Source organism: Buteo buteo, chromosome 10 (assembly GCF_964188355.1).
Source record: "Buteo buteo chromosome 10, bButBut1.hap1.1, whole genome shotgun sequence".
Lineage (NCBI taxonomy): Eukaryota > Metazoa > Chordata > Aves > Accipitriformes > Accipitridae > Buteo > Buteo buteo.
The window spans coordinates 1,009,228-1,026,394 of NC_134180.1; the positions used below are offsets into that span (position 1 = coordinate 1,009,228).

Consider the following 17,167-nt stretch of genomic DNA (forward strand, 5'->3'; position numbering starts at 1 on the left):
TGCTGTTGTGAATCCAACCGGATGCGTATTTGCACCCGCAGGCACCTCAGGAGCTCCGAGGAGCTGCCTCCGGCTCCGGGGACCTCGGGGGGTGCCCGGGGGGGCTCGCCAAGGGTCCCCGGGCAGGAGGGTTCAGAGTCCGCCCGCGTCTGCTCACCCTTCTGCAGTGGCAGCGATTCATCTATTAAGTTTTTTGAATTTGGGGGGGGTCTGGGAGCGGAGCGGGCCCTGCCCCGGCGAGCACCAGCCTGCCCGGGCCGGCCGAGAAAGGCGTCCTCGCTCGGGGACGTGGCTCCCCGCGACGTGGCCTCCAGCGCCGCGGCCGGGCGCCGCACCCGCCGACCGAAAATCCCACTGGCTTTTCCCACGGGTCTTATTTTCTGCGGGCGAGCTCCGTCCTCCCCGGTGCCGGACGCGGTCCCGGCAGACCGCGGCGCCCGTCGCGCGGGGCGAGGGCCGCGGCACGCGGTGGCCCTGGCCGGCGAGGCCGCGAGCCGGCGCGGCCGGCGGCACGGGAAGGTTCTGCCCGAGGTGCCGCCTGTGCCGCGTTACTCACATCAGCGTTTTCCGAGCGCTCGACAAAGGAAAGCGATATGTTAATGCAAATTATTGTTTAATTTTATCCCCGGATCAGAGGTGAAAAAACGTCTGTGCATGCTGCAGAGGAGGGGCTCTGCTTCCCCCCCCACCTGGCCCAGGATGGGGTGTCCGTCCGTCCGCTCCAGCCCTGCCCTTGGCACGTGCCCCAGCAGCCGGTGGGTTGCAGGATTTGCCCCTTTGGTGTCAGCCCCTAACGCACCCCTCCCCAAAACCAACCCCCCCCCCCGCAAGCCATTCCCTTCCTCAAGGTAAAGCACCCCCAAACCCCCCCGCTGCGCTGCACCCCGCGGTGCACAACCTCACCCCCCCCTTTCCAAAGCCCCCCCCAACTCCACCGGTGTGACCCCCCCCTTGGCAAAAGCCCCCTCCCACCCTGCCGGTGTGCTCCCCCCCCCTTTCCAAAGCCCCCCCCAACTCCACCGGTGTGACCCTCCCTTGCCAAAAGCCCCCCCAACTCCACCGGTGTGACCCCCCTCCCTTTGCAAAAGCCCCTCCCGCCCTGCCGGTGTGACCCCCCCCCCCCTTTTCCAAAGCCCCCCCCGAGACTCCGCCGGTGTGACACCCCCCCCCCCCCGCAGAGGTGGGGCCGCTCGCGGCACGGACCGAGGCGGCGCGCGCGCGCGCGCGCTCGCGCGGGGCCCCGCCCTGGGACCGGGCCGGGCGCGCGCGGCGGCCGCCGGTGGCAACAACGTGTCAGAGGCGGCGGCGGCGGCGCGCGGGCCCCGCGCGGGGCGGGGCGGGGCGGCGCGGGGCGGGGCGGGGCGGCGGGCGGAGCGGCGCGGGGCGGGCGGGGGGCGCGGGCGGCGGGCGCAGCATGGCGCGGCGGCACTGAGGGAGCAGCGGCCTCCCCGGCCCGGCCTTTGTCTCTCCGGTGTCCCCGGAGCGGAGGAGCCCCGCGCGGGGGGCCTGGGGCTGAGCCCGCAGGTGCGGGAGACAGCACCGGGGCTCGAGTACCGGGCGGCGGCGGCGGCGGCGGGGCTCGGAGGAACTTGGCCCGAAGTTCGGCGGCGGGGGAAGGGGGGTGGGGGGGGGAAGGTTCCCGGTACCGGGGCGAGCCGCGGGAACCGGCCGGTCCCCGCCGCCCAAGGGGCGCGGGATGCGGCTGCCCCGGCGCCGCCGCACCGCGGCCGCCCCCAACTTTCCCCGCTGACGGCGCCCGGGGCCGCGGGCGATGGTGAGGGCTGGCCGCCCGCCCGCCGCCGCCCGCCGCCCGCCCGCCGCCCCCGGCCGGCCCCAGGGCTCCGCCGCCCGTCGTCGTCGCCGCCGCCGCCGCCGCCGCCCCGCCGCCCCCTGAAGCGGCCGGAGCCGCGCCCGCCGCCGGCCGGGACGATGGTGCGCTGGGAGGCGGCCGCGCTGCTCGCCGCGCTCGTCGGCGTCTGCGTTTGGACCGACGAGACCGGGAAAGTTATCTCGGATCGGTACGCCGTCTACTGGAACCGGAGCAATCCCAGGTGAGGGCGGGGGCCGGTCCCGGCGCGGCGGGGGCCGGGCTGCAGCGACGCCCGAGTTGGAGTGTGTGTCCCCCCCCCCGTCTCCTCCCCGGTGAGCCCGCAGCCGCCCGGTGACAGGCGGCCGGTGACAGGCGGCCGCCGCCGTCCGTTGCGGGTCGGGTCCCGCCGCAGCCCCCCGATTTGCTCCGGTGAACGGGCTGGGCGGCCGCGGGGAGGGGGAGCGGGGGTCGGTGCGGGTCCCCGGCGGTTCCTCCTCCGGCTGCCATCCCCCCCTCCCCAGCGTCAAAGTTCACCGGAGGCTCCGGGGGGAGCCGTCCCCGGGGGCTGCGGCAGCCCCGGGAGCACCGCCCGCGGGTGGGTCGCGTTCCACGGGGGGCGGGGGTCAGGGGTGGGGGTGGTGGTGGTGGGGAGCGGCGGGGGCTGCGGCTCGGCCCCCACCGGCCCCTCTGCGCCCAACTTCGGGGAAGTTCAAGTTCCTCCTCCCCGCCGGTCCCGGTTCTCCCCCCCCCCCCAGTTCCTCTCCCGGGGGCCGCTCAGCGAAGCTTCTGCGAAAAAAACCCGAAATACGACCCGAAAGGCGCCTGGTGCTGCCGGTGGTGGCCCCGGGAGTATTTAAAATAACGATTTGGGGGTGAAACGGTAAAATGGACCGGTTGGGGCTGCACTGGGGGGTCTGGGGGGGTCTGGCCAGCCCAGTGAAGCCGCCGGTGGATGGGTGCGTGTGGCCGGGAGCTGGGGGCAGCTGGGGCCCCGCTGCTGCCCCTTTTCTTTTCGTCTTGGAAAAGAAATTGCTGCCTAGTTGGTTTAGTTTCCCTGGTCTGTCTTTGAATTTAGATTTTTTATTATTTTTTTTTTTTTCAAGCATCCTCCTTTTTTTTTTTTTTCGCCCGGTGCAAGTTTCGTCTCTCTTGTCTTTGTTCGTAATTTTTGAGGAACCAGAAACTGTTGGGAGAGTTTGAAGTGAGGATGAGTTCTACTTCTGACTCAGGTGGCCGTGACCACCAGGACCCCCACCCCCTCCTTCCCCTTGGATACAAACCACAGGGTTTTGAATGGGCCGATTTGCGGGGACTCTTGTAAAAGACAAAAAAAAAAAAACCAAAACCTGCCACCGAAACCACATTTTTTTCCCCCCAATTAATCCAAGTTAAACCGGCCCCGGCAGTGTCCCCCGCCGAGCCAAGCCGAGGGTGGCGGGTCGCGTGGCGACGCTCGGTTCACTTCTGCGGTGGGTGCCGCTGTGACCGCTGCCTTCAGGTTTGGGCTTTTCCGTTCTTTGGGTAAAACGGGTGTTTCTTTGTCCCCCGTTGGTCACAGCGGGGCCTGGCCCTCATCCCCCCCAGCCGGGGCCGGGGCCCTGGCCGCGGCAGAGCCGGCAGGAGCTGGGGCTGCCGGCGAGGCGGTTCCTCCGGTGCTGCCCAGCTGGGAGGCTTTTCCCCTCTTGCAGTGGGAGAGCTGGGAGGAGACCCTCGGTGGCACCTTATCTGCTCCTGGCCTCGTCCTGGCAGCATCCTGGTGACACCATCCCAGTTTATTAAAGTTCCCGGCTGCGTTTCGGCGGGTGGCCACAGGCGCCCGGAGCCGGCGGGATGCGCGCGGGGCCGAGGACCCTCGCGAGCATCGGCAGCCGGCCGCCGCGCGTCCCCTCGGGGGGACCGACCGGGTGCCGTCGTCCCCAACCTCGCGCCCTCGCGCCGCCCCAAAATTGGGGCGAGCCCGTCTCTTTGTGCGCGGCGGTGCCTTCGCCATGGGCCGCCTGCGGTGCATATGGATTTTATTATCTCCCTCACATTTTTGTGGGGGATTGTAAGAGGCAGGGAATTTTTTTTGCCCATTGCAAAGTTTTTGGTTACAGTTCCTGGTCCTCCCCAGCTCCCACACTTTGGACTCTTTTCTTTTGTTCTCCCAAATGCCAAACATGTGCGAGGGCCCCCCCCGGTCAAACGCCGGCATCCCGGCCGCTGGAGACGAGGGTGGCATCGCTGAACGGTTGGGGCCGCGGGTGAGATTTAGCACCCAAGGGTTCCTACGGTGGTGCCGATAGCCAAAAGTAGCCCCTCGTCCTTGGGCGATGGGCGTCCCAGGAGCCGGCGCGGGACCCGGTGTTGGTGATGGCTTCGGCTCAGCCTCGCAAGCTGCCCGCGTCCCCATCGCTGGGATGGGTGCTGCGGAGAAGGTAGCAGGGAATTTATCCTTGAAAATAAGTGGTAGTTCATTATTACATATATTCTTTTTTTTTTTCTAAATCTGACGTTGGCAGGGAAAATATTTTCGAGGGGGGGAAATAAAATAGGGCAAAGGAAGTGTGAAGGGATAGGAGGGAAGAGCAGACAATGGCTGGTGGGTTTTAGCAGGCACATCCGCAGCGCCTGGCTCCGGGATGTGACCCAAATTTTCCCAATGTAGGAGCACCCTGTGTCGCAATCGGCCGATGCGCTGTGCGTTCCCTGCGTGTACGTTCAGGTCTCGGAATTCAAGACAATTTATTAGATGTTGCAAATATAGAAATTGCCATTGAGTTTTCTGCTTATTTCCTTTTTGAACCCAGCGGTGGTTTTATTTTGTCTGTTTCTGGAGTTACTAGAAGACTCTCTCACCCTTAAAAATGAAGAACAACGTATATATGCTTTTTCTGGTTTCTTGTTTTCCTTCTTTTCCCCCCCCCTTACCATCTCATTTAATAAGGGGGAAATCAAAAGGGATTAACAAAAAAAAAAGGGGGGGGAAGAAAAAAAAAAGAGGTTAAAATGCCTGGTGCTTGTTTGAACCCACAGACCTGATCTGGCAATAAATATTTTTCTTCAGGTTTATATTGCAATCTATATTTTATAAAAGACAGTAATAAATCTCATGGTCAATATGATTTGCCCAGCTTAGAATAATTCTATATTTCATAATTAGGTCTAAATTAAAAATAAGTGGTACCTCGGGATGCTGCAATTTGCCTGTTCTGTGGAGATATTTAGCCACTTGCTGTGGATTTACAGGTTTACTTTTTTTTATATGATTTTGTAAGCATGCATTTGGAAAAGGATGCATGGGTTTTGCTGGGTGTAACTCCTGGGTTATCCTGGAAATAGCCAAAGGAGGAAGAACGTATCTTTATATAATAATGCGCTGTTTCGATACCCGCATAGAACTGTGGATTTTTGCTCTACGGCGCGTACAGATGCACTAACACCGTTTCATCTCCCCGGGCGTGGGATGCGATGGCCGTGCCCGGGCAGCAGCAGCGCCGGGGCCGGTCGTGGATGCAGGTGCTCTGTGTCCAGGGCAGCGCGCCTGCGGACGGGACCACGGGGCACGAGAGCTCAGCTGGGTCCGGCACCGTGGGCGGGGGTCCGGCATCGCGGCTGGGGGTCCGGCCGGGACAGGGCTCTTCCCTCCACGGGGTCTTGGGGGCCCGCGCCGTCGCTATTTTCCAGCCGGTGGCGTGGGAACCACTTGCCCGTAGGGTTCTTGGGCGGATTTGCAGCCTTGGGACCCGATGAGAGGCGCAGCGGGTCGAGCCGGGCGTCCCGGAGTCTCCGCCGGTCGGACGGCATTGCCTGGGCGGGTCGGGGTCTCCAGCTTTGGCCCCCCTTGCTCACACGACCCATGCGCTGCAGCAGGATTTAGGATGGATGTCTCGGGTGCGCTACAGTGCATCGTGTGGTGAAAAAATGGGGGTTTGGGAAACCTCCGCACTAGCGGGGGAAAAGGTCTGTGGGAAAGAGCGACCTGCCCTCGGAGGGTCCCTGATCCCGGGACCCCCTGACCCGCGGCCTCGGGGCTGCGACTGGAAACCTCTCGAAGGCCAAGGAAGGACAGAGGATTTAAGATTTGTTTTCGTCCCCCGCTCTACCTACAGCTCTGTAATGGGCAGGTTATAGTAATTCCAGAATGACAGTGTTCCTGCAGCCAAATGCAATTCCCATATACGCTGCCGTGTGTTTCTGTATCTACAGAGAGGGAAATGTGCAAAGTATTAGGTATTTTCCTCTGTCTGTTTACAGTACAGATACAAATGCTGTAAATGGTCTAGTTTTTACCCGTGGCCTATATTTAACTGTGAGGTCATTTCTCTGCCTTGGAAGGCTTATTTTTCTGATTTTTTTTTTTTTTTTTCTTTTTTTTTTTTTTTTTTTTGGTTTTGTGAGCACAGCTGGGATTTCGGTTCTGCTCCTCTGCACTCCCCAATCCCGGCATCGGGAAGCCGGAGAAATGGTTTCTAGCAGGGGGATTTACCGCCGCTGGCGGGAGCCCGGGTGATGCTCAGGGACGGCGGTGACGGCAGAGCAGGACTTTTGGGGGGGTCTTTTTGTGCGCCCTGTCCTTTGGGAGCGGGCGAGCGGTCCGTGCCGCAGGGATGGTGGAGTTGGGGTGAAGGAGGCACGCCTTGGGGGGGGTCCTGGATCGTGCTGCCCAGCCTGTCGGCTTTTGTGCCCCTTTTCTCCTGCATTGCCGTCTCCCAGAGCCACAGCCCTGGCACCCGCCGCTGGTGCTTTGTCCGAGAGCTCGGTGCGCGGCAGCCGGGGCGAGGAGAGCCGTGGCGAAGCCCCGACCGGCCGGAGCTGGGACCGTGCCCCGTTAACGGCCCGAGCCTGAGCAAACTTGCCTGCCTGCGTGTGGGTCACGAGGGGTTGCGGCCGGGACGATGGCAGCCCGCGTGTGCCCGGCCCTCCTTCGAGGGAGCGAAGACGACGACACGTTTGCCTTTTTCCAGGGGAATTTGGTGCTGGAGGGGGGTGGCCAAGCGGGAGGGCTCGGCTCGGGGGGAGCGTGCACGGCGCTGGATGTGCCCACCCATGTCTCCGTGCTGGGGTGGGTTTGGTGCCAGCCCTGCTGTGGGGCTGGTTCCCAAAACTTCTGTGTTCCGGCTCTGTCCGAGGCTGCCTGGGCTGAGACCTTTGGGGTCGGCTCCCAACCCTGCCCGCCCCCCCACCCCAGCTCCCGTAGGCATCACACGGGGGTCTGCACCAGTCTCTGCAAGAAACACACCCCGTTCCTCCCTCGGAGCAATTTTAATGTGAATTTTAACTCTGGCACTTGAGGGGTTCCCATGTCACCGGCAGGCCGAGTCCCCTCACCGGGTGCACCGGGCTCGGGGTGCCAGGAGCGGTGCCGGGGTGGTTGGGGCTGCTGGCGCTCAGCCATGTCCTGCATCCTGGGCAATTACTGCTCTTTTAGTTTTCATCTGTTCCGTTTTCCCTTTGTGCCGAGATCATTTGCAGCCCTTCCCACCCCTCTTTTCCAGCCCGTTAAGCCGTGTTAGCTATTCTTCACCAGCCCAGGTCTGCGGCGAGCGCGGTTAATGGAGAGCAGATACAAACAGGTCCAGCGTCTCTGACAAGATTTTCTCTCTCTGCCTGTCTCTGTCTCTCTGCCTGTCCCTTTCGAGGGACCGCAATTACATTCCCTGCTGGTCGCACATTTGGTATCCAAATGCTGGCCATGCGCTGCATCCTAATGCGAGGACGGGCTGGGGGGTGCGCGGTGCTGCCGGCGGGTCAGCCGCTCCCCGGCACCCCCGGCGTCCCCCGGCTTGTCCCGGTGCGGGGAGGCACAAAGAGGATGGGAGTAAGAACGGTGCAGAGGCTGGGGGGGAGAGAGATGCCTTCAGTTACCACTGGAAAGCTTTAAAAGTACTCTTTCATATATATATATATATGTGTGTGTGTGTATGCGCACATAGGTATATACACCTTACACACACACATAAATAATATAGATGCCCAAACACACCTCCGCCCACCCGGCGTACCTGCATGCGTGGGAAGGTGTGCATGCCTGTAACCATCCCTGTGTTATATACACATGTAATGCCTACCTGTGGGCTGAGGGATATAAATAGGTTTGTTTTTACATGTCTCTGAACGCAGATCTCAGCATCCAGGTCTAATCTCGCCCAGCTGTCTGTCTGTCTCGCTGCGTACACACGTATGTCCCACGTGCCGGTGGCTGTGGCTATCTGTATCTGTACCTGCATACGTTTGACAAGGTTCATCTGTCGGGTTGTCTGTAAAATTGCAGCAATTGTTCTTTAAATAGCTCCTTGTTCCTGATGGTGAAAATTTCAGTTCTTTTGTGTTAGATATTAATCATGATTTTAGAGGCTTCATTTTTATCCTAGATGTTTTTCCCCACTCGGGGCAGAGATCTTGCCCTGCTTCATTGGATTTAATGGCATTTATGGAAGGCAAGCAGATCTTGGCATTGTTACCTTCAGCCCCTAAGAGGAGCGTAAATGATTTTTTTCCCCCCTCCGCCATGACCCATTGGAACCCAATGCACTCCAGCCTGAAGTCCAGCCATTTTCCTGTGCTTTGAGCATCACCACGAAACCAAGACCAACCCCATTTTTGCCTCTGCGGGCGCAGGGGTAAGCGGCGCTTCCAGTATCGCCGACACCGCGGTCCGAGACGCCGTGGCAAATGGGTCTGAAGCCCGAGAAGCGCTGGTGTGAGCAGGCGGCCACCACTGATGCTTTGGTCTTTGCCAAATGAATTTGGGAGACGTCCCTGAAGCCAGGGACACCCCGAAAAGAGGGCTTGTGTTTCACTGGTGCGTAGGAGGTGTTTGTGTGGGTTCAAACTCTTTGTCAGCAGCCCAGCAAGCCCTTTTCCCCTGGCTGCCGGGTTTGGGGTCCCCATTGCCGTCCCCACCGTGCCACCAGCCTGGGTGGGAGCCGTGTCGGGGTGACAGCGCCCGTGGAGCCATTCGGGCTTGTCCAGCCCGTGCGATGCACCGGGGCTGTTTCATCCCCAGCAGGAAAACTGGGAAGGGACGAGGCTATGAGAGCGGGGCGGCCGGGAGGGAGCCCGTTCGGCTAGCGCCGTGCCATGCCGTGCCGTGCCGCCGTCCGGGCAGGGTGCTGCCGCCCTGCACAGTCCCAGCTTGTTCCTGGGCGGTCAGAGTGCTGTTATTTATTTATTTCTCCTCCCTCCTCTCCCCCTTTGCTTGTTGATGCTGCTGTGGCTGGGCTGCTAAATAGCTTCCCATTGTTCGAGAGCTAATTACCTCTTAATGAGGCTCCTTACTCAAAAGCCAAGCAAGAGTGGAGGCTGTGGGGTGGGCTGCTTTGCAGGCGGGTGAAGGCAGGCTGCCTGGCAGGGCGCTGGGTGGTGGGAGGGCTGGGGTCACCGGACCCTCCCGCGGGCACCGGTTGGGCTTGGCTCTGCCGCACCAAACCGTGTGAAAACGGGGCTTCCTTGGTTGGCCGTGGTGAGAGCTGCGGCGGTGGAGCTGCCGGCCTGGAGCTTCGTCCCAAAGGGCGGCCGGCGGAATGGCTTTGCCGAAAGTTCCGTATTGAGCCCCAAAGCTGGTAACTACCGGGGAGAAACGAAAACCCCGCGGGGTTTGCCGAGGCAGCCTGTCTCTTCCTGACCTTAGCCCGTCCATCGGCAAGAGGCTGGCACCAGCTCTCGCCCCAACGGGGTTCAAGAGCTTTGGCCGGAGGGAGCTGGGCAGTGCGGATGGAGGGTCCTTGCCCCCCCCGGGGTGAGAAGCAGAAGTTTGGTCTCCACTTGCCAGATCCTGGGTCTGTCCCCGGAGTCGTGTGCATCCCTTGGGCCGGCGGGGCTGGAGCGTCACCGCGGGCACGAGGCTGCGGCAGCTCGTCCGTGTGCCGGATGGTGATGCCGCAGACGTGATGGGGGAAAAAAAGATCCTTCTCCAAAGGGATTGGGAAAGCACCCGCCTCCGCCCTCCCCAGCCGCCCCGCTCTGATTGAAGCTGGGCTTTGTGCCCCCGCGCTGGGGGTGGGTGGGAGGATCCCAAACTTCAGAGGGGGACGAGGCGGTCAAAGCAACAACAGTGGGGAAAAATAAAACAAAGGAGGAAAGTTTACTCCCTAGAATAATAACGAAGACGGGGAATGACTTCCCCTTCCCCTGCGCCCTTGGGGAGCGCTGGGGGCAGCGAGGGATCTGACCCCGCGGGCACTCGCAGCCCCCGAAGAGGGGAGCAAGCCCCCGCGAGCTGATGGAAGTGCAAAAGCACGTGAGATGCTGGACTGGAGCCCCAGCCTGGGCTGGTGGGAGCTTTGGGGTCGTCATCCCCGTCCTGCCCAGCCATCCCGGGCTGCCAGCCGGGGCTCGGTCCGGCCCTGGGCGGAGGGGGTGGCAGGGGACACCGGTGGGTCTTGGTGGGCACCAGCCTGGGGCAGGACCGGGCTGGGCAGCTGGCGCTGGATGTGGGGGTCCTGGGGCAGAGGGGTTTCGGGGTGAGACTGGGGCTCCCTAGCTCCCACGCTGTCCAAAAATGCCCCCGGCTGCCCAGCTTGCCCGTGACTTGCCCGCCCGGTGAGGCTGGTGATGGTGGTGGGGGCCCGCAGCGCTCTGCCGTATCGATCCCTGGCAGTGATTTAAATGCCATAAAGCACGGCTATCGACGTCTCACGGCCTCCGGTGAAGCCAATCAGCGCTGGGGCCAGCAAGACCCACGCTCCCGTTTCTGAGCCCTGCTCGGATCCATTTGACGTTTTCCTCCGGGTCATTAATGGAGGGAGAGGGATGCAGACAGAAACGTGGATTAAGTCTTCCTTTTTTTTTTTTCTTTTTTTTTCTTTTTTCTTTCCCCCTCCCTCTTCCTCACCTTTTTAAATTTTTCCCCTCATCCCACATTTGCTTTCCAAGACCCGGCTGTTAGAGCAGAGGAGCAGCGAGCGATGCCACTGCTGGGCAAGGGACAGCCACGGCGCCAAGCCACGTCCCGGTGGGGCTGTGCCAGAGGGGCAGCTGTGGTGGGATCCTGCTGCACGTGAGCTCTTCCTGACCTGCCAATTTTCTGCTTTTCTTGGCATTTTTTCCCCCCACCCTGGCCTTGCTTTGCATTTGCGGGGTTTTCCATTTTTTTTTTTCCTGCAGCCGCGACCTCCGTGCGCGCACGTGTGTCGGTGCAAATGCCGCCTGCCCGGGGGCTGCCCGTGCAGAATCAGTCCCACCAAACGCCAGCCTGGCGCTGGACCCGGTGCCGCTGGTCCCCCGAGATGCGGCAGTGAGTCTGCAGGCATCCGCGCAGACACCGCTGGTATTCCCACCGCCCGCTGCAGAAGCATTACCAGGATCCGCGGAGTTTAAAACCGTCACTCCGTACTTTTTATTTGAATACAGGAACGTGCTTTTATTTAAGCTCCTTCCCCACGCAACCCTGAAATGCCCCCAAGAATTAAACTTTGTATTTCAGATCTTTTGTACAAAACGTAAATCTCCCCTGGCTCCGTTCCCCAGGGCCGCCGGCTTTGGCAAAAAGGCGAATAAATTGCAAAGGGGGTTTGTAATGACTGGAGATGGGAAAGACCCGTTAGATCCCCCAGCCTGTTCCTCCTCCTGATGCATCTGAATTGTCTCCTCCATCTATTTGATTAGCGTGGCATTCAGCCTAATTTCAGTGGAAATATTTGCTGTTTCCCCTGGTGTGTCTGCAACCAAGTTTTGTAGGATTTTTTTCTGCAGAAGAGGAGAAATTATTTGTATCGGTTTATTTTTCTTTAACATTACACGGAGAGCAAAACTCTCCCATGTGCTAGGAAACAGATAAAGTGTTTAGACAGCAAATACAAATATTTCTGAGCACTCAGCCCGGCTACAGATATTTCTGCCTGTCCTCCAGCAGGATTTCTTACTGTGTCTTCTAGTGGGTTTTTATATAGACTGGTTTGATTTTTTTTTATTTTTATTTTTAAAAAGCCCTATTTATATTTGCAGTAAAATAAAATCAGCCAAGCCTGACCCTGTAGAGAACTCGAAAAATCCCAATTCTTCCTTTTTCCAATCCTGTTTCCACTGAGAAAAAAAGCCCCTGGACCTCGCGCCCTGCACAAAATCCAACCGCGACGGGATTATTTCGGCGGCTGAGCTTTCTGCAGCCGCGGGTGCTGGGACGGCGGCGGCACCGTCGGCCCCCCTGAGCTGGGATGTGCTGGTGGAGGTGGGGAGGGACCTGGGGGTCTCTGGGTGTTCCCATGGGACTTGGGGGGCACAGGGCAAGGGCGGTGGCTGGGTACCTTGTACTGCAGGTACTGACTGTGCTTGGTGCATCCCAAAAGGGTTTTATTGTTTGCTTTTTTTTTTTTTTTATTTTATTATAAATTAGGTGCTCCCTGGCAGTGTCCCAGCCTCGCTGTGCCCAGCAGCCATCCCAGTCCTGCTGGTGGCCCCGTGGGTGTCGTTGCCAGCCTGTGCTGAGCACGGGGTGCCGGTGCGGTCAGGAGCATCCCGAGCGGCTGCCAAGGGCCGTCAAGGAGCCGGGAAAGCTCTTTCCCAGCCAGCTCGATAATCCCGATTATTATCTGGTTTCTCGATCAGGGTTGCTTATTAAACTTGGCACCGCTGGCTTTGCCGTTCCGGCCGCCTGCTTCGGCAGAGGGATTTATCTCCTGCTGACTCGGGAAGGAAATTGAGTGGAAAAACGCGGGGCAGAGCCCCCCGGGACGGCGGGGCTGGGGGTAAGGGGGGGGCCGGGGGTACTCGGCCTCTGAAGTGCCAGTGGATGCTGGTCCAGCCCCAAACGGCTTTAGGACACGGGAGCGATGCTGCGGTGCGTCTGCCCCATCCCTGCGTGCCAGCGGAGGGTCAGGTTGGTGGTGCGGGCGGCTGTGCCGCCTGGGCCGTGTCCGTCTGTCTGTGTCCCCCCGTCCGTGCTGGGTGGCTGTTGTGGCTGCATCAGGGGCTTCGCATGGTGGAACGACCCCAGTTCTGGGATGGGCGCTGTTGTTTCAGTGTATTTCAGATTTATTTCATTTTATTTCCAGTTTGAAATGGTAGGTTTTTTAAAAGAATACGTAAACGTTTGCTAATTAGTTGTTATTTTCGCCTTGCCCTGAAATTAAAGGGAACCTTTATCAGCCTCCTCTCCCCCTTCACACCAGGAATATCAGCTTTTTCTATATTTGGGCCTTCCAGCTTGAATTCCCCTGCTTCCCATCACACAAATGTTCTTCAGTGCTTTGTTAACCGACGCTTCCTCTTGCATTTCTTCTGCAAATTTTGTTTTATTTTTACCAAGCCAATTTGCCGGAGCTGCCCATGCCTCAGCCGGTGTGCTGGCCCTTGGGAAAGGGCTCTTCACAAATCTCGGACCAACTCCCGGCACGGCTGCGGTGCTGCCGAGCGGGACACTTGGAGATGGGTGAGATGCCACCAGAGAAGATGCTCTCACAAAGGGTTTCCCTCCTGGTGTTTGGTACTTGGGCGTTCATCGAAATTTCCCTTTTCTCTGCTGGAAAACTCGGAGCTGGGGGGGGTTGAGCGGTCCCAGACCCAGCTGGGCGCTGAGCGTTGGGGCATCAAATCCAGACGGAGCCTCTCAGGGGGCTGCGGTCGGCTCCTCGCTGCCCTCCCGGGGTCACCTAAAATGGGACCTGCCGCCTTTCGGGTGGGCATCTCTCATGGATCAGCCTGGATTTATTTGTCGCCCCGGAAAGCCTGGGGGTGCAGGGCTGGTGGGAGGGGAGCGGGTCTCTGTGTTTGGGCGAATCGCCCTGCTGGGCTTTTTGCTGGGGGTAGAAATGTCCAGGGGTCCCTGGAGCGGTTGTGTGCCTGGTGTGGCACCGGTCCCACACAGGGAGAGGGGAATCGCCGCCTCTCCCCCCTCTCCTCTCCCTACAGCTTCTTCCTTTGGTTTTTATCCCAGCTCCTCTTTCTCGTGCCCTTCCACCATTTTCCTTCGGTTTAAGAACACTGCACAAAACCTGTAACTGCGTTTCCTTCTCCCCGTGGTGTCTGTTTGCCCGGCCGCTCTCCTGCCGGTGGGTGAGCTCCCTGCTCCCGGGGTCCCCGTTTTGGGGTGGGGGCTGTCCCCCGTCCCCTCTCTGTGCACGGTGGGAGACCGGTGAGGACAGGGTAGGCTCCGAAATCCTTTATTTGGAGAAATTATTGTTAGCCTGAACCCTGCAAGGTTCTTATCTCCGGGGCAGTCTCGTGCTTCAGGGCACGGTGTCCATCTTGGACATCCTCCAAACTCTCTCCTTGGGTTTTCCAAGATCCTTCATGCAGGGTGGTCAGGAGGACCCGCTGCCTGTCTGTTCCCCCAACCCCCCCGGCTCCGCCAGCACTGTGGGACTCAGGATGGACCCGTGGCCCTGCCAGGCTGTGCCGTGCCGTGCCATGTCCCGGGGGCTGTCCCGCTGCCACCGGCACCATGCTGCGGTTGTACAACCGCCGTTGGATACGGCACTGGCACGCGGCAGTTCTGGCACCAGCTCCAGCTGCAAATGCTGGTCAAAAATGGCGCTGCCGGTTTGGTTTCCAACAAAGAATCCAAACCGCCATCCAGAATAGAAATGGCTTTTGGCTCCAGTCCCCATCCAACGTCATTTCTGTTGGATTGCCTCGGGTTCGCAGGTCTTGGTTTGGCTGGAGCTGGGCGCACAGCGTGCCGAATCCCGTGAAACACCAGGGTCCCCCTGCGCCGCGGCCCCGGCATTGCTCCTGCGCTGCCCAGTCCCGTGAGGTGGAATTAAAGGCTAAAATGAGGGATGGGAACGGGGAATGGGGATCACCTTCTGCTGCAGGATGTGTGCGCCGGAGGTGGCATCGTGCCTAATGTTCACCGCCATGAATTGCCTTCGCCTCTGACCAGGGCTGGGCTCCCAGTTTTCCCTGCCTGCGGTCCCAGTCTATGCTGGTTCTTGGGGTCGGTGGCTCTGAGGTCTGGACCCCCAACTGCCGCCTCTCCGGCTGGACCAGCTGGGCTCGTCCCCATCGCCATCTGCAGTTGTTCATTTTTGTTCATTTTCTGCCTTGGCTCCTTCCCGGGGCTCTCTCCGGCGTCAGGATGGGAAGCGCCGGCGGGGCTGCGCGGCAGCGGGGGGGGTTGTCAGGGGCCCGGCGTGGGCGTACAGCAACAGGAATCTGGACTCCAGAAAACATTTCGAAGCTGATTAATAATAATAAATCATAATGTTGTCTTTTAAAATAGAAAAGCTTTTGGATAAGGTGGAGGGATACTCTCGCCGTTAAGACAGCGAGCTGGGGTGTGAGCTCTGGATCCGGTTTCCAGCTCGTTACACGGAGACAAATGGCTTCCTCCCTCCCAGCCTCAGTTTCTCCGCTGTTAAGGTGAGGATCGCTGCCAGAGGCTAAATTAAGCAATTAATATTTGTGGAGTGCATGGAGAGATTGAGAAGGACATTGCTCTCCCAGCACTGTACCCCGCTGCACAGCGTGTCTTCCTGCTCCACGGCCTGACCCGGGAATTTCACCTGGGAGCCGGAGCATCCGCCGGCAGCTCCGCAAAAGCCGCAAGCGGCGCCAGCGGTGTCGGCTGTGAAGCCCCTTCTCCTTCGCATCCGCAGAGCCCGGGGCACGAGGAGGGGGCTGCAGCTCCTGGCCCCCCCCCAGCTCCTTCCAGGCCGGTTTGGGGACCCGGTTCCCCCGTGCCGGGGTTGCGGTGACTCAGAGCCGTGGCTGCGTGCATCGCGTGGCCGAGTGTGTTTGACAGTGCCGGAGCCCAACTTCGTTACGGGTTCTTGCAGGCACGGCCCTTTGCCGGGGGGTCCCTCCCTCCCCCAAGAGTGGGCAAAAACCCGGTGTCACCACGACTCCCCGATTCATGCCGGCAGTCCTGTCCCTGGCAGGAGGGAAGCCCAGCTGGATGGGTTTTTGGTGGTTTTTTTTTTTTTTCCTTAAACATTGTAATATTTGTTTCACCTTATAAATCACCCCACCCGGTCTGCCTTGTGGAGGGAGGATTTATGGGCGCAGGTGTAGCTGCAGCGAGAGGAACGCTGTTCTTGGGGACCGACCTGGTTTAATGTTTTTATAATGATAGTGTTGCAGCAGCGATCTCGTCGAGGGGAGAGGTCTCGCCTGGCTGTAAATCCTGCCAGGGCTGTGACAGGAGGGTTGATCGGTCCCTGGGGTGGGACAGACCCAGCCGGGATGGTGCGAGGTCCGGCACGTGCCTGCGGTGCCGCTCGGGGGTATTTTCCATGCTGGAAGGGGTTGCAATGCTGGCACAGCGACAGGTCGTACCCCAAACCATCTTTTGCTGGTGTAAATCAGCGGAGTGGAACTTGGGGGATAAGCCAAAAAGGGGGTTTCTGAAGCCTGGGGGCGGGTGCGGGTCCAGCCGCCCGGCTGAGCTGTTCCTGGCGTCGCTCCCGAGGGACGGAGCCGTGCGAGGCATCGGCGGGTGCCCTGTGCTTGCTCGGACTTGGACCCGCTCTCGTGCCCCGTACAGGGGCTGGTGGGGCTGGTGGGGCTGGATCCTGCTGGGATGCTTAGGGAGCATCAGCACCCCCGGGGCGAGCAGCCCCGCCAGCCTCTCGGTGCCAAAATGGGCGTCTTGGTGTGTTTAATGGCGGTTTGCTTTCTCGCCTCAGCCTGGTCTGGCAGCTGGAAACGGGGGTCTCTGCCCTTTTGGGGGTCTGTCACACCGGGGTGGCAGCAGCCCCGGCCCCCGCGTTCGTTTGTAACTCGGCGTGGGGACCCTCGAGGTGCCCGACCAGAGGAGAGCCGGGACTTGCAGCCGGTGCAAACCAGGGGGGCTTCACCGAGTCCCTCGAAAGCCGGTTTAAATCCCCGGAAGGTCTCGCCTTCCCACCACAACCGCATCATCGTCACCCTGGGGACGCGGGAAAGCCGTTAGCCGGCTGCTAATGAATGCGGCTCTGGGGACCAGGGGGGTGTTGGGGGCGCTTGGTGAGGATGGGGACGCTTGGCCCTGGAAGGGCTGGGGGGGACCCTGCCGGGGCTCTCCCCGCTTCCCAGGGGCCGGGGCAGCTCCAGGGGGATTTTCCCTGTGCCAGCGCTGCCCGCAGCAGCACAAACGAACCAAGTAATTGGCAACATGGAAATATTTTGTGCTCATTAAGCAGTGGGAAGCGGCGGGTGAGGAAGCGGCGTTCTCCGGCGCGGGCAGGGGCTGCCGGTGGCATCCCCCGGGGGCTGCCGACGACCAAAACCCCACCGACTTCTGGCTGGAAAGCGGAGATGGCGATTGCCGGCTGGCAGCTGGGGCAGGGACCGTGGCTGCCCTGGGGGCACGGAACCACCCTGGGGTTGGGGGGCTGGCGGTGGGAAGCCCCACGCCCCGGTGTGCTGCGGGGAGCGGGGTAGCTGGTCCTGGCACCGTGCGGTCGGGAGCCCCTTGTTTGTCGGGGGCAAGAGCAAACCTGGAGGGGGGCAGCGGGG

The 17,167-nt window shown here is 60.5% G+C and overlaps 1 protein-coding gene across 2 annotated transcripts in view; it reads left to right on the top strand.

Moving 5' to 3' along the window:
• The first annotated feature begins 1,670 nt into the window (after positions 1–1,670).
• Positions 1,671–17,167, top strand: part of EFNA2 (ephrin A2) — a 48,115-nt gene continuing 32,618 nt past the window's right edge. Inside the window, exon 1 of one of the 2 annotated variants that reach the window (XM_075037446.1) lies at positions 1,671–2,051. In XM_075037446.1, the coding sequence (XP_074893547.1) occupies positions 1,930–2,051 (122 nt within the window). In that variant the 5' untranslated portion in view covers positions 1,671–1,929. Of the gene's footprint in view, positions 2,052–3,917; positions 4,228–17,167 lie in introns of those variants that run through there. The other variant, XM_075037447.1, reaches the window with a different exon arrangement.